Source organism: Streptopelia decaocto (genome assembly GCF_964273445.1).
Source record: "Streptopelia decaocto genome assembly, chromosome: 8".
Lineage (NCBI taxonomy): Eukaryota > Metazoa > Chordata > Aves > Columbiformes > Columbidae > Streptopelia > Streptopelia decaocto.
The window spans coordinates 12,056,163-12,071,941 of NC_138662.1; the positions used below are offsets into that span (position 1 = coordinate 12,056,163).

At 45.4% G+C, this 15,779-nt stretch overlaps 1 protein-coding gene across 1 annotated transcript; it reads left to right on the plus strand.

Moving 5' to 3' along the window:
- Positions 1 to 4,725: 4,725 nt before the first annotated feature.
- Positions 4,726 to 13,158, plus strand: PROK2 (prokineticin 2). Its single transcript, XM_082060009.1, has 3 exons — positions 4,726 to 5,060; positions 8,755 to 8,880; positions 12,203 to 13,158. Exons 1-3 carry the CDS (start codon positions 4,974 to 4,976, stop codon positions 12,326 to 12,328), a joined length of 339 nt encoding a protein of 112 aa, XP_081916135.1. The 5' UTR covers positions 4,726 to 4,973; the 3' UTR covers positions 12,329 to 13,158.
- Positions 13,159 to 15,779: the final 2,621 nt, after the last annotated feature.

The following is a 15,779-nucleotide window of genomic DNA, read 5'->3' on the forward strand; positions in this document are numbered from 1 at the left end:
TTTCACAGAGAGAAAGAGGGCTCAGTGTTGATAGGTATTGTGGAATTTGTTCCCAGCTTATAATTACATGCAGAAGGTGAAAATTCCTGATATTAGAGAACATAGTATCATCTGCTGGTCCAAATCAGTGAAATTCAAATAGGAAACAAGGTTTTAAGAGTTGGAGCACTTTGCTGAAGGAAGCGTTGAATTCTTCTTTGTTTTAAGTCAATGCTTCATTCCTCTTGAGGTACGTGCTAGCTTAAAACACAACTTATCGCTCTATATTTAGGATTCACTAATGAAATTTATATCTTGATTTAGTATGAATTCAGATTATAGTGTCTCTTCAGACTTTTAAAAAATCAAGCCGGTTATTTGATGTCAGAAGAGGCCAGATGTGAGCCCGAGGTGCAGCAATCATGACAGAAGGCGGTCGTGGCTCACACCGAACTGCGGACAGCAAGCTGTCCCCTTCACAGTAAGTGGTTTCTTTGTCCTTGTACAACAGGCTGCTGCATGGCCGTGGGTGGACATGCTGCCGCTGCTCTCCATGCTGCCTCCTTGCCCACAGTGGGGCAGATACCTGCTGACCTCTCCAGTTTCCCTACAAGTTCACTCAAGCAACAGCCTCGTGGACATCTGTGAGGGCAACTACAAGCGTGAGACTCGTGTATAGCAGTCTCGATTACCTTTTATTCTCCGTACGTCACAATTACGCAAACAGCTGTCTATATGATCTAGCGTCATAGCGGTGCGTGCCCAGGCTTGCTGAGCCCTTTACACTTCAGATCCCAGCTGGGTTTTACAGTCTCAGTGAGAGCTGCAGGTATGAAGTCTCTGTTTCTCAGCCAGCCTGCTGCTGGGAACTTCTGAAGACACTGGCCAACTTCAGCCACATCAGAGAAGAGGGGTAGAAGTAAATTGCACAAATCTTTGCAACTTTAAAAAAACATAAATGGTAGCTGGGTGAATGCTGGAGACCCAAAGTAATGCCCATAGAAGTAGAAAGGGCCTCTTCTGCTTTCTGTACAATTCCCAAAACAGACAGTGAAAGACTGAGAAGGGTCTCAGGCTGATCGTCTGTGAAAAGGATGATTTGGACTGGTCTCTGTTTCACTGAACATTACTTATTGATAAAGCACAAATGCTGGGTGAGAGAAGGATGGCATCTCAGCCCAGGTTACAGTTTAGAAATTAGGATATTCTTCATGAATTGTGTGTTCAGGTTACTCCAGGCAACTGATTTGAGGTCTTCCACACCTTGGGTGAACTTCCACACCTGGACTATAAATCTGTACAAGCATCTGATATAGATGAGTATGTTCTTCTTGTACGAGAATCAGCAAAATTGCACCATTTTGCTGAATTCAGACTATTGTTGGATACATAGTGTGAAAGATTAAACAAATTAGATACTGTCATTATGAAGAGAGTTTTTAGGACAAAAAGTTAATTCTCCTGTTTCACATTATATGCTTTTTCTCATTTCTTTTATGAGAAAATTGTCTCTTTAGATAGCTGATGTATTCATATTCTTAGTCTTCAGAAATCTGTAAATTCTGTAGTGCATTATCACTTGAATAGGCCAAATAATTATTTGAATGCCTACTCATAGACAGTTAGCTTTCAGTAAAATTGAGGCTTTGAGAAGAACCAGAGAGAGCTACCAACTGCACTGAAAGCTAAAAATGGGTATTTCACTCTAGGTTCTTAAAGCAACTGAGGACTTCTGTATGGTTGTTAATGTACTGTGTCAAATCTAAGGTATTGTGACTGATTTGGAGTGATATTTCCTAACTCTAATATTAGACATTTTTATGGTAGAAGAAGGTGTTTAGTAGATTTGTGAAACTGATCTGAAAATGGGGCTTCTTGAGTCCCCTCCTGGGGAGAAGCCCAACCCTACGCAAGCGCAGCCAAAGCTGTAGCTCCATCCAAGCCTTGCCTACAGGGTGACTACACTGGATCCTACTGCTGGGTGCTTTTAAATGGAAGGAAAAAAGCTGTTCTGAGGTAGATTCATTTACACTGGGATAGAATCACAGACGTCAGTTGGAAAAGTATCTTCGTGGAGGAATGGAGAAGATATCTACGTTGTGATAATGTAATAGGGAGGCTGGAAAGCTGCTTCTGCGCCAGGCTGGGTTATACACCACGGCTGTCACTCGTGTCCCAGGTGCGCTCCAGGGCATTTTTGGTATTGTACCAGCAAAGACAGAAAGAAATACTAAGAGGAATGTTACATGTTTCAGAATGAATTGGTTCAGTAAAAATCCAATTATGCAAAATTTTTGAAACTAAGAAAAGTAATATGAAGCCCTCCTTCAAAGTGGATCAAAAGAGTAAAATGACTTCTACAATACTGGTGCATTTGTGAGGTGAGCAATATGAAGATTTACATTCAAGATACTTCATGACTTTTCACTGCTTTTGTAGTTGAACAGTTTTCTAGGAAGTAATGACACTGATATTCAGAAATTCACCTCCAAAACTTTTTTTAAGAACAGCAATGATTTCACTGGATTTAATTTATTTTGCGTTACAGTTTTGTAATCCCCTAAAGGCCACATAGATGTGCAGGATCTCTTCTAATAACAAACTGGTTCTAGTGCAAGTCGGTGGTATGAATATTTGCATTAGAGTGGATGTTATTAAGTCTATAGCATACCTATTGTAATGTACAACACTGACCTTCCAGGCTGATGACTGGCAACTTTTCATAAGTTATACATTTTATGTAAAATGGCTTTTACAAGAAATTACTGAGTCTACAGAAAATTCTTACCTGCCTCTTTTTAATTTCCCCTCAATTCCTTAGTGTTTTTGAAGGATCCAGGAGGTTTAGAGCTGAAAATAATAATTGTTTTTTAAAGTTCTGGGCACCTGGAGATTATGAAAATAATCATTAATCTTTTAGATTCATTCTTAGTTTTTAGGATACAAATAAAGATTAAAACAAGCTAATCTCATCACCTGCTTTAAACAGGCGACAGCTCAGGCCAGCTTTACAACAGATAAGGTTACGTCCCAGTTATTTGTAATACTTTCATGGCAAAATTGGCTCATCCCAATTTGCTCTTAAAGCATCCTTGGAGTAAAACTATTTACACAGTCAGTATTTGTCATGAGTACACTTCTACGAAATAACCATAAGCAACCAAAAAGGCCACATTTGTAATGAAAACACCTCCAGACAGACTGGCCCCCTGAGGGGATGCCGCTAACAAATCGATTCGACAGCCTCTGGCTGGGACTGAACCAAGCAGGAGTGTGCCAAGACACTTGGTGCATTATACGTTCCCCTTCAGCTGCGCTTAAACTCATCTCAGCCGAAGAATGAGACTGTTTGAGGACTCGTGGCAATGTGGGCTCTGCGAGAGCTCAGCCTTCCTGTTTGGAAAAAGATAATTTGAAACACAGGGACCTACATGTGAGAATGGAACACACCTGAGTGGGAAAAGGAACAAAAAAGGAGTCAGGAGGGAGAGGAAAGGTAAAAAAAAGTATAAAGAGCTGGAAAGGTAAGGGAAATAGAGATGAAAAACAGAGGCAAGGAAGGAAACTCTGTGCATGTTTTACTGACTGTCACTGGAGTCTGGTGTCCTCTTCCAGAGGGGATGGAGGTGACCAAAGGTAGCGCCGTTAGTAGTTAAACCTTGGTTTGTGCCAAATTTAAGTGGTATACATCTAGAAAGAGGAGCTCACAGAGACAAGAAGACCATGACCTGGTATTAGGGCTGGAAGGAGCTACTGGTGCTCTGCCTCCAAAATGGGGGTCCCTGCTCTCCTTCCTTCCCCCCAGATCTTCAGATGGGACCCAGCCCTGCCGAAGGAGAAAGTTTTCCTCCCTGTGCCCCTGGGTGCTGCAGAAGCTGGGAGGGCTCAGGCAGGGGCAGGGGCTGCCCACGGCAGGGGGGAGAAGCACAGGCAGGAGGGGGAACATGAGTTCAAAGGGGGTTTGGGCTCCAGAGCACCCTCATAATCAGACAGGTCCATGAAGGAGTGAGGTGAAGAAGTACATGAGCATTACTTTTGGCTCAGCATTGGCAATTCTTGGGCTAAGTGCAGTAAGCAGGAGCTGAGAGCAATCTTTATGGGGCCTGTAAGGTAAATTTGCTTCGATGTTCCTCTACCTGAGACAAGGTGAGATGCAGCCTATGTGTCCCTCCACCACGGTCATGCCCACAGCACTGCTGTGGCTCAGCAGTGGCTGGGTCGGGGGCTGCAGGCAGTTCCTCTTCATGGAGGGGAGTGGGGGGAACATCGGGGCTGGGGCTGGCAGGAGAACTGCTGGGTCTGTTGCAGGCCAGGGAGCTTGAGGAGCGCAAGCAGAGGGATGTGTGCTTTGGAACTGAGACTGACCTCTGGGCTGACTCTGACAGCTGTGGGCTACCACTGACCCATGGTGTGATGTGCTCTAACCCACTGTGGGTTATCCCCCAACTGCTGCAGGATCCTTTCTGGACCTACTGTGTGCTGCCCCTAACCTGTGCAGCATGTCCCCCAGCTAGCCCCAGGATGACCCCCTGGACCTGCTGTGGGATGTCCCTAGTGTGCTGTAGAATGTGCCCCCCAAGCCTGTTGTGGGTTCCCCCTAGACCTGCTTAAGGCCATCCCCTACATACTGTGGGATGGCCACCCTCAGACCTGCTGTGGGCTGCACCCTATATTCACAGGACGCCCCCTGGCCCGCCCTGGCACGTCCCCTTGACCGCCATGGGACGTTCCCCCCGCCGTGGGCTGCCCCCTCAGCCATCCCCCGGCCGCTCTCCCCCGCAGCCTCCGGGGCTGGTCCCGCGGCCGCGCACCTGGGCGCGGTGGGGTGCGCGCGGCGGTCCGCGGCCGCGGCGCTGCCAGGGCGGGGGTGACTCACGCTGCCGCCAACGGCAGCCCCCGGCTTTATAACGGCTGAGGCGGCCGCCGCGCCCGGCTCCGCTGCGCCGCGCTGCGCCCGCGGGGAGCGCAAGAGTCCGCGGCCGCGGGACGGCACCATGCGGAGCTTGCGCGGCGCTCCGCCGGTGCTGCTGCTGCTGCTGACGCTGCTGCTGGCCGCGGGGCACGGAGCCGTCATCACCGGGGTGAGCGCCGCCGCACGGCACCGCGCGGGCCGGCCGGGACCGACGGCACCGACGGGATTCGCCGCGTCGGCACCGGCAGCCGCTGGCGGGCTGGAGCCGGGCGGGGGCTCGGCGGGAAAGCGTGGCGTGGCGGGGGACTGGGGGGCTCTGCTGGGGAAGCAGGGACAGGAGCCGGGGGGCTTCGGTGATGGCGGGATATGGGGGGGCCGCCCGGGACAGGAGATGCCAGGTTATAGCGGAGCGCTCTCTGCCGTGAGAGATGCCCGGAGCAGGGGGTCTCTTTGGGGTGAACACTGCCGGGACTCCGGGGTCTGTCCGGGATGAGTGATGTCAGGACAGAGGAGTCTCGAGTAGGGTGAGTGATGCCCAGAGCTGGTGGTCTCTCTGTGATAAGTGGTGACCAGGATGGGGAAGGGAGGGCTGTGCCAGGGGTTGAGAGATGCTAGGTCTTGGGGGTCTCTCTAGGATAAGTGATACCAGGACGTGGGGGTGACTCTGAGGTGAGGGATGCTCAGAGCTGGGGGTCTCTCTGGACTAACTGATACCAGAGCTCAGGGGTCGCTGTAGGGTGAGTGATGCCAGGATATGGGTGGGTGATACCAGCACTTACGGGTCCTTGGGGTGGGGGATGCCACAGTGTGTTGTCAGTCTCTTTGAGTGTGGGACGCCTGGATGTGGTGTGGTGGTGTCTCTAGGCTGATCTGTGAGTGTCAGAGGCTTCCGCTGCTTCTCCAGGGCTGGAAGTTTCCTCCCCACCCGACCCCTCCCATGCATCCCCCAGCCCGGGCTGCCCCCAAACCTGCACTGGGAGTGCCTGGCTCTGGGCACTGTGCTGCCCGCTTGTGCACCCTGAGCTCCTCCAGCTCCTCCAGTCCTACTGCTGACAGGGCAGGCACTGATATCACAATCTTCGCAAAATGCTGCTTCTTGCTTTTGAGTATGACTGTGCTGCTTTTTTCCTCTATAGCCATCCATTGCAAATGAGTTTTCTGTTGTTGTTGTTTTTAGGCTTGATGTTTACTTTGGGTTTGAATTTTTTTTTTTTTTTTTTTTTTTGCAAAGACATTATTTAACCCAAAGCATTGCATCACTCTTAAGTAAAATGATTTTTTCTGGTGTTTGCTTTGGACTAATAACCCAGCGCTTGCATTCCTTTGAGAGCTTGCATGTCTTTTGTAACCATCAGAAGTTGTACTCACAGCAGCCGATCACTCTGTGGCTGTCCAGGCTCCCGGTCCCTTCACTAAAGTCTACAAAACAGCTCATAAGCATTTATTCAGAGGTCAAATCAGCTCCCAGGACTGATCAATTTTCAGAGCAGAGAGTGTGGAGGAATTTTTTAATATTTGAGAATTTCAAGTTTCTTTGAAGTAGAAATATTTCCAGCAATGGGTTTATATAAGTCTGTTATTCAAGTTGTGGCTACACATTAAAACATAATCAATCCATTAAATAAAGTAATTATGAAGTGCTGAATAGAAGATCAGGGACAAAGTGGGTCTGAAAAGTAGAAATAGATTAGAATTAGAAAATGTTATTTTAATAACTATTGCAGTGGATTTCTGCTTAAACAACTTGGATGCATTTTTGGCTTCTGATGAATGTGCAAATCTCAGATGAGAGCTGATGTAGATGTTCCTGTCCCTATTCTCTGAGCCTGAAAGGTGCTTTTCCTTTGCAATTTAAGGACTTGATTCAAACCTTCCTCACTTCAGCGGTGGTTCATGTGCTGACTTTAGTTGGCTTTAGAGCTGGCATTTTCTTCAAGTAGAGTTTTCCACAAAACTGTGTTTAAATGGGGTGCTGAAAAGGAATGTCCTTCATGTTGTGTCCTGTGAAGATTAGGAGTAGCAGTATGAATTACACACTGGAGATAAGATGTGGGCAGGAGGATTTGGGCTGAATATTTTCAAAACTTGTCATACATATTTAGGAGTTCTGCCAGATGTATATATGTGTGTGTGAGTTTTAAAAATAAATTGTTCAGAGCAGTGTATGCTGGCTAGGATGTACTCAGACCTGTTTTGTGGCTCAGTGGTACTTCACTCCAGGACCAGTCCCACAGAGATGGATGGGGTTTGATATACAAGTGAGATAAATAGGGGGTCGGGTCCTGAGCAGTGAGGAACAGCAAAGACTGTGACCCCAGCTGAGCAGCACATGCTGGTGTGTCAGGGGCAGCCAAAACCACTGGATCAGCAGATCAGCAGGTTTTTTTTGTGACCAGGGCAAAATTAGACCATTAGAGCACTTTTTTATTTTTCCTTTTATTTATTTATTTATTTATTTTTAAAGAGAGAGTTTACAAAGTAAACATAATCTACCTGGCAGGCTGTAGCAGTAGTTTTATGGCCATATTTGTCTTACAAGTAAATACTCCATGTGTTTGGGCTCACCTGTAGCAGAGAGCTGCCTGTTTCATTAAATGTGTGTTTAGGGCTGCTAGATGTTCGTGTTACACATACTAGTTGTGGCTTGACCTTAATGCAACAGTTGTGTCCTAAATTACTGGCTAATCTGTAAATATGTATTTTGATCTGGCTTCTGCTGGTTGCCTTAGTATAATATTTACCCAGTAGAGTACAGTCTAGTGGCATTTATCATGTAAATCCCAAGGTAAGATCTTTTTTTTTTCTTCTCAAGGGAATGTTTCTTCTGATGCAGTCTTCCCCAGAGCTGTTATCATCTTTTATATACATTTTTTACAAGTTGACTATTTATGTACTGCTTACCAGTGCCTCTGGTCTATCACTCCTAATGGAATTTCATCAGAGAAAAGAGACTGGTTTTTGCATTAAAGTAATACAATAAAAAGTCTGATAAGCTTTTGGTTTAAAAAAAAAAAAGCAAAAGATGTGCAGTAACCTTTTTCCAAACCCTAAAATATCAATTGTTCTTCACAGTTTCTGTTTTTTAAAACATGCCCAATAGTTTGCATTTTGGTTTGTGCTTCTCTAAACTGTATTGGGTAAGCAGTTGAAATATTTCCCTCCCCTTTGCAGGAAAAATGCTACCACAGTAGCATTTTTTTTATGTGGACACTTACACAAAGCTTTTTCTATTACACATTTAAGATCTCTTTTAGTTACATATGACTCAAGATAACAACCACAGAATCCCTGTTTGAATTTGTATTTTACTTACTTCCACTTGAACTTCTCTGACAAAACTATCATGCAGTATTGCATTTGCAAAGGTACTCAAACATAAGATATTATTATAAGAAAGTAGAAGGAATTGTTACTTAAAAGTATTTAAATTAAGATATGATTTCATATCTTAGCTTCTCTGGAGGACAGGATTCCTGATTATTTAGTGCACTTAGTCCTTGCACCTTCCTGAGTTCACTCAGGCTCCGATCTGGGAAAGCAGAGTGGGACATGCCACAGTCCATCAGTGCTCAGAACCTGCGACTGTAAATCGTTGACAGTCCTGGATTTGGCCCCGAGCAGCTCCATATGTGCTCGTGGCTTTAAACATCCTGGGTTCAACAACAAAACATGCCAGGAGCCTGGATGTTCATATCCATGGGAGATACAAGTATTGCAAATCAGCCTTAAATCTTGTTAGTCAGCCTTAATGAGCCATGATAACTTGTGGGGTGTCAGAGGCAGCTCTTCAGCACCTGATCTGTCCTATTCCTGGAATACGTTTATTATTCACTGTATATGCCTCATGCTGTGTTGAACTCCAGGCCTGCGACCGAGACCAGCAGTGCGGAGGAGGGATGTGCTGTGCCGTCAGCCTCTGGATCCGCAGCCTGCGAATGTGCACGCCGATGGGAAATTTGGGAGAGGAGTGCCACCCCTTGAGTCACCGAGTGAGTATGTCATCAGGGGAGCTGTGGGACCGGAGCTGGCAGGGCAGAAAGCAACAGGAATATATTGCGCTGTACATCGCATTGCATAAAAACTATACGTAGTGAAAACGTTACAATACTCAGCCATTCACATCTGTACAGAAAGAGCACTCAAGGTACCTACGTAAGGAAATACATTACTGTCAGAATTATGCTGAAGAGAATCAGAGGATGAAAGTAACACACGCTTTTCAGTTTGTTTTCTTATTAGTTTGTTGTTGCTGTTTTGCTTCATTACACAATCCAAAACAGACTTAGCAGTTCCCAAGCCCAACCCTGTGGATGCCTACATGTGTGAGCAGGAGCATAGCAAACACCACCGACCTCAGTGGAACTGAACAAGATCACATCAAAAGCATAAAAATGTCACCAGATGGTGTTGGGACACCTGGTGTATCACTGCAGCATGGTGCTTTTCATCAAACAGGAATGTCCCATCACGCTCCAGAGGCTGAGAGCCACTGGTGCCTTCAAAAGCCACTGAGAAGTTGTTGGCACGCACTTGTACTTTAGAAAACTCACCACAGGCTCTCTTTGCTGCTGTTCTACCTATTAATTTCAAATATATATGTGTGTATACATATATGCACACACACATATATAACACTAGTTACATATTTGTATGTTATTATATGATACAGTACACCATTAATTTAACAATTTTAACAAATACATTTATTTAGGGATATGTAATTAAGTATATTATATGTAGTCTGAAAAAGGCTGTTTATTTATAAATAATACAATCTGTATATAAAATATTGAATGGAGTGTTATCAAGGAAATTGAGACCCTGGTGATCTTCAGAGCCATCCTCAGGGAAGAGTATGGCCCAAGAGTTGTCACATGTAAAAAAATCAAGGCAATAAATTTAGTGTGTAAACACGCAGCTAGGTAGCTGCCTCTCTCTGACTTATCTGATGCCTGGCTTCTCAGTTGTATGTCTGCAGTTTATGTTCTCGGTTTTAGGAAGCACAAGACTCTGTTCTGTTACAGTTAAATTTTTAACTCTTCTGCTGTGATATTGGGGACCAAATTCTCATTTTTACTATGTAATGTAGCAGGTTTTTTTGTAAGGGCTCTTTATGTTAACAGGAGTCTCGGGATAAGATAAATTGTCTTCTAGGCTGGTCTTTTTATTAGTTTATTGCTATTGGACAATAATTTATGCTGTCTCATATTTTAAGATAATTGCCTGCATAATTACAGTCAAATAAGATGCCTGTCCACCCCAGACTCAGAATCACAGTCACTGATGTTTATAAGCTTTATTAGGTTAAATTTAGATTTAGATGTAGATTTCTCACTCCCTGCTCTTCATGACAAACAGCAAATTGATTTACTGTAGAATGTGAAATCAGGAATTTTTAAGGACGGAGAGTTTGCTCAACAGTTCCCCTCCCCTAAATATTTGGGTAGGGGGCAGATGGGAGACCAACTGCCCTCAGGACCAAAACGTTTCACCTGGCTGCAAGTCAGGTACAAATCAGACACCACCATGGCCACGCCACCAGCTGGCGCCTGGAGGGACCCTGGAGGAGATGGCTGGTGGTTGGGCTTCTACCTTCTAGTTTCCTTCTCAGCAACTAGATGGCGTTGGCTTGATGCCATTGACAACCTCAGCTGGCATTGCAGAGGCAGGGTTTGCAGGCGGGGCCAGGCAGGTGTGGTTTGAGGGGGTCAGCAGGCAGAGCTGGCAGCAAGGACATGGCTTTCCTGCCACTGTGCACCTTGCACATTACCCCCGCCTCTCTTCTGGGAGATTCTTTGTTTGCTTTTTTACCTAAAACTCCTATCACCTCATGGTCATGAAAATCCAGCGCTGGGCACATGGTGTGGCAAATCGTGCACCAGCTCCTGCCACGTGGGCTCTGTCTGCACCCTGGCAAAGTGCCTGTCCCTGCAGAGCTGTCACCCACTGCCTGTCCTCAGCCAGGTGCATTATTAGGCCATATCTTCAGCATGAGAGTCCTGCTGAAATGAACATTTCCTTGCAGTGAATATAATGTCTTTAATTAATCACTTGAGCTGTTGGAGGGCTGAGAGATACCTCTGAGTCAGCCTTACCAGCCCCAGGAACTCAGATTTTAGGTTTTTCTGCAGCACTGTCTGCGGGCACCCAAGAGGTGTGATTCCTGCAGGGAGTCACAAGCACCCGTGGTTGGTGGCGTCTCCGTTCATGGGGATAGTGTGAGAAAGCTCACAGTGTCCCTCACTGCTCTTCAGACAGTGCCACGCAGGGGGATGATGCTGGCCCAGGGCACTGCAGGTGATGTGACTCCCCGTGCCCAGTGAGGTGTGACTGCAGCTGGGCAGGTCCTTGGTGTGACACACTGGTGGAACACATAGGATTTTCTCCCTTCAACTTTCTTAAAGAGAAAAATTGCACACTGACAAAAAGTAATCTTGAAATATTAAAACTGCAAGCTCAAAATGCCCAGAAATGAGGGAATTAGGGCTGCCTGCCCAGCTGAGTTTGTACCTCTGTGCTTCCCCTGCTGCATCCCAGCGGATGCTCAGCGCTTGCTGTCAGCCGGCGGCACCGCGGCTCCCAGCCACACTGTCCCACAGGGTTGCCCCGCTCAGCTAATGTGCTGGCAGAAACACGGCTCCAGTAGAAGATAGAGCTTGTGATCAAGTTGTTAAAGAGTGTCAGTGCATGTGCTCATTGTGGCGCAATTAGATTTGCTTAATGCAGACTGTATGTGTGCTCCCTACAACACAGCGTGGCTGGAGGAGGGTGGGATGAAATGAGAAACCTCTGCCCTGTGGTGAGGGGATCCTGCTCAAATGAGGTCAGGCGAGATGACCCACAGATATCCCTTGCAGCCTGAATTACCATGGGCTCCTGCGGTCTCCGCATCCTGCTGTGTGGCTGACAGGCTGCTCTGTGCTGTATGGTAATGCAGGAACCAGGGCAGTGCCCAGGGCAAGCAGGAAACCCCTGCACAGTAAACATCACAAAACGTGATGCTAAAGGCCAGTGGTTTCACAACAACCTCCTTTATGAAACAGGACTAAATGGAGAACATGTGTCAGAGATGTAGATTTACACAGCAACATGGACTGTTACATTTTACTCTTAACTGTGGCTTCACTGGGAAATGCAATGGGGTTGGCTTCACTATCTGCTATCTGGCCCCTGCACCTCAACTCTTGGGGACCTTCTGCCCCCGAGGGAGGTGGGCAGCATTCCCCATATCCCCCCTGTTCATCCAAATGCATCTCCCCAACACCATTACCTGTGCTCCCTGTCCCTGACATCTGTGCTCTTTGTCCCCAGGTTCCCTTCTCCGGGCGGCGGATGCACCACACCTGCCCATGTCTCCCTGGCCTGGCCTGCCTACGGACTTCTCCCAGCAAATTCAAATGTTTACCGGACTTCAGAAAAGAAGATGTCTTTTTTTAGCAGGAGCTATTCGGTGCTAGAAAGAGCCACTCGCTGTATTCTTTTTCTTGTTATTGTGATGAACAAGGTACTCGCCAGGGGAAGCCCTTGACCATGCCTTCCTGCCTCACCAACATTAAAACTGGAGATGAGATACTGTGCTGTAGTAGCCAAGGTTTTCAGGAGGGACTCATAATGGTGGATGCTTTCATTTTGGGGTGAGCAAACTGAGATTTGCTAAGCTGGCACTGCTTTCTGAGGGCAGGAGCTAAACGATTTCTGAATCATCTTGTGGTCTTCATGGTTCCATCTTAATCCCAGAATGAAAATATCCAAGATTATTATCAGTTGTGGAAAATTTTGGCCATGTTTTTACACTTTAGAATGCCTGAATTGAACTGAGAGTCGAATAACTGGATAGTGTGAAGCATATGATGATTGCCAAACCCCCCCTGTCTTTACATTACATTTCATATCTTTATTAATATAACTGTATTTGTAAGTTAGGCGCATTTCTAGGGTAAAAGTTTAACCAATAGATGTAGATTTTACACTTTTTAAAAGTGGCAGGTGGAACCAAAGCATTTCAATATTTAAAGCATTAAACAATTTTGTTATTTTAGTATTCTAAGATGAAAAGTTGTGGTTACTTGAGTTGGTGTAAAACTACCTGATCATCTCAAACTATGTATTAAGATGTAGTTTATATTAAAAAAGGAACCCTGAAGTTTATTGTAATGGGCTGCCTGACTTCTTGTATATGTATCAAATTTGCTGTGTAAAAATTCTGTATCAGAATAATGGCAGTATATTATTTGATTTATTTTAATATTATAACTTTATTTTGTCATTGTGGTTTTCCATTTTTATTCAGTGTAATCTGTTATCACATACTCAATTCACCCAAGCTAGCAGAGCTCCTCGCGGATAGCTTAGCAAAAGATTATATACCTCTGGCTGCTTTTAGGGAAACTCAGCAGTTTACAAGGCATGAATTCTGCAACCAAGCTGCAGTCTTAGATGATGGAGGAATCTTGATGTAGCTAATACAAGAGGGTTTTCTTGATGTATGCCTTAAAGGATCAACTTCAGCCTAGCAAACATAAAATCTGAGGGTTTTCTATGAAATACTGTGCAACTTCATATTTACTTGTCAGTCCCTGGAGCTGGAATTCTGAAAGTTTGTGTGAGTTTCACACGTTTCTTGCTCTCAGACATGCAAACATATGCTGGAACTGGAAAAGTGAAGTCATTCATCTTTCAACAATCAGTGCTTTGCTGCTGATGACAATGGGGGGTTTGAGAGAAGTTAGCACACTTGTATCAAAGCAAATAGGGAAGATGAGAAATGTCCCAGCGAGTTTACTAGGTACCTTCCCCTGCGCTCCACAACCTCGTGAGGAGGTAGAAAAGGACAACTGGATATGTTATTTGCCCAAATCCTTGTGGATCCTGCACACATTAGAAAAACATATGTCTTGAGAGACAGGATTGAATCCTCCCAACTCTGACCAGCCCAACCTGGGACTCCCACTGCAATGCCTATACATTGCACTTCACCCTTTGCTCTGGCAATGCAGCAGCTCTGCAAATGGCAACAGACACAGGTCCTGTAGAAAAAAAAAAAAAAGAGTAAGACTGAGGTGTCACCAAACAGTAAATTTATACATCGTTTGCATTAATGCGATCAGTGTCTGTATGAGATCTGAAGCCTTAAAGATGCTTACCTCTAACCTGGAGGGCTGGATTGTGCTGGTAAAAGACCAGCTCATTCCCATGCTAATGCAGTGACCTGTGAGCACTGCAGAAATTCCCATAACCTGGATTTAAAAACAAACCCCATATCTGGTCCTGCCACTGTCACTTAATAGTGGGGCTCCCCAAACACCCTGTGCACCCACACAGTGTGAGTCTGCAAAGGAGGAATGCACTGGGAGCCTGGGAGTTGCTTTTCTGTCCGTGTCTATCAATATAAAATTAGCTTAACCCCATGGGCTTCAGTTTACACTCAAAGGGAAAACCCAGAAGGAAAACAGAAGCAGCCTAAATATGAAAGCGTCCCATCTCTTGCTCCATTCATTTTTACCAAAGGACATTGTCATGGTGCTCAAAACAAAAACCGTCGCAGGAAATACCAGCCTTGCTTCTAATCTCTCATCAGCATAAATCACCAGTGACTCCACTGAGGTAATAAACCTGGTTTCTATCATCATGAGTGTGTGGACAATTATATCTGATGACCGCCTTAGACCTGCAAAACCAAACTCCTCAGAGAGTTTATCAGACAAGAGCAGAGCAACTTTGTAGTTGTAATTTGTGCCAATTAACTTGTGAGATACAGCACTCATCTGGGTGATGAGAACAGCCTCAATTACACGACTTCAAAGTTCACACCATGTATAGGAGGATGAAGTACTCATGTCCTGTAGATGCTCCTGGGCCGTGCATTAGGAAGGTGTTTCTTTGAGACACATTATCCTGGACTTATCCTCAAGAGGCTTCTCCACACCGTCCCTGCCGCAGCCTGTCTGTCTGCTGCCGGAGCACAGCTGCTGGGGAGAAGAGCTGAAGGCAAAGCCTCGCTGTCCTACATCCGCACTCTATTCACTTGCCAATAATTATTACCACGATTCCTCTTTTAGTAATTTAATTCTCATTAACTGACACTCGCAATGAAGGTTAGTTATTTGAGAGATCACCTGGAAAGGAAGATTAAGCTTTTGCATCCCAATTTTTTCCTAATCTCTGTCTTAATCAGCTATCTTTTCTCTCATCCTAGGAGAGATTTCCTAGCCCAAGCACACCTGCAAAATGCCTTTGATTTCTTTCTGCAGTGGAAGCGGGGGCAGGAAACCCATTTACCTTTGCTTTACAGTGACAATAGGTAAATAAGTGACCACAAGAAGTATTTATTAATAAAAACATAAATGGTCATGCATGCCCCTCTGCTTTTCCCTAGAGCCAGCTTTTGACTTCAGGGGCACAGCAAACTGGACTCAACACGGATGATGGAAAAGGTGGTCAGCCTGAGCCAGCTCTGCCGTGACAGGTTTCCTGCAGAGCCCTGTGCTGCTCACTTCGCCTCAGCATCACCCCAGCAATAATCCCAGGCCAGGAACAGCTTCCTCGCCTGCCTGGGAAGAAGGGAAGGTGAGAGGCCCTTGTAGGAGAAATCAGATGAGAAAACAGAATAAAACCCGTACAGCCCTGGAAACACCTTTGTGAAAGGGAGAAATCTCATTCTCCAGTACACATAGCTTGTTAAGAGAGAGCCTGGTTTAAACACTTTCCTCTATTCACTCCATTTAGGAGATCTGTGCCACCATTTGGTTTAATTTTATTAATACTGGAATAATATTATTAATTATTAACAGAAGCATGTGCATTAATTTTTAATATTATATTAATATTTATATTGCAGATATGCTGTAGAAGAATTATGATATCCCAGCAAACTGTAGGTGTTTCCATG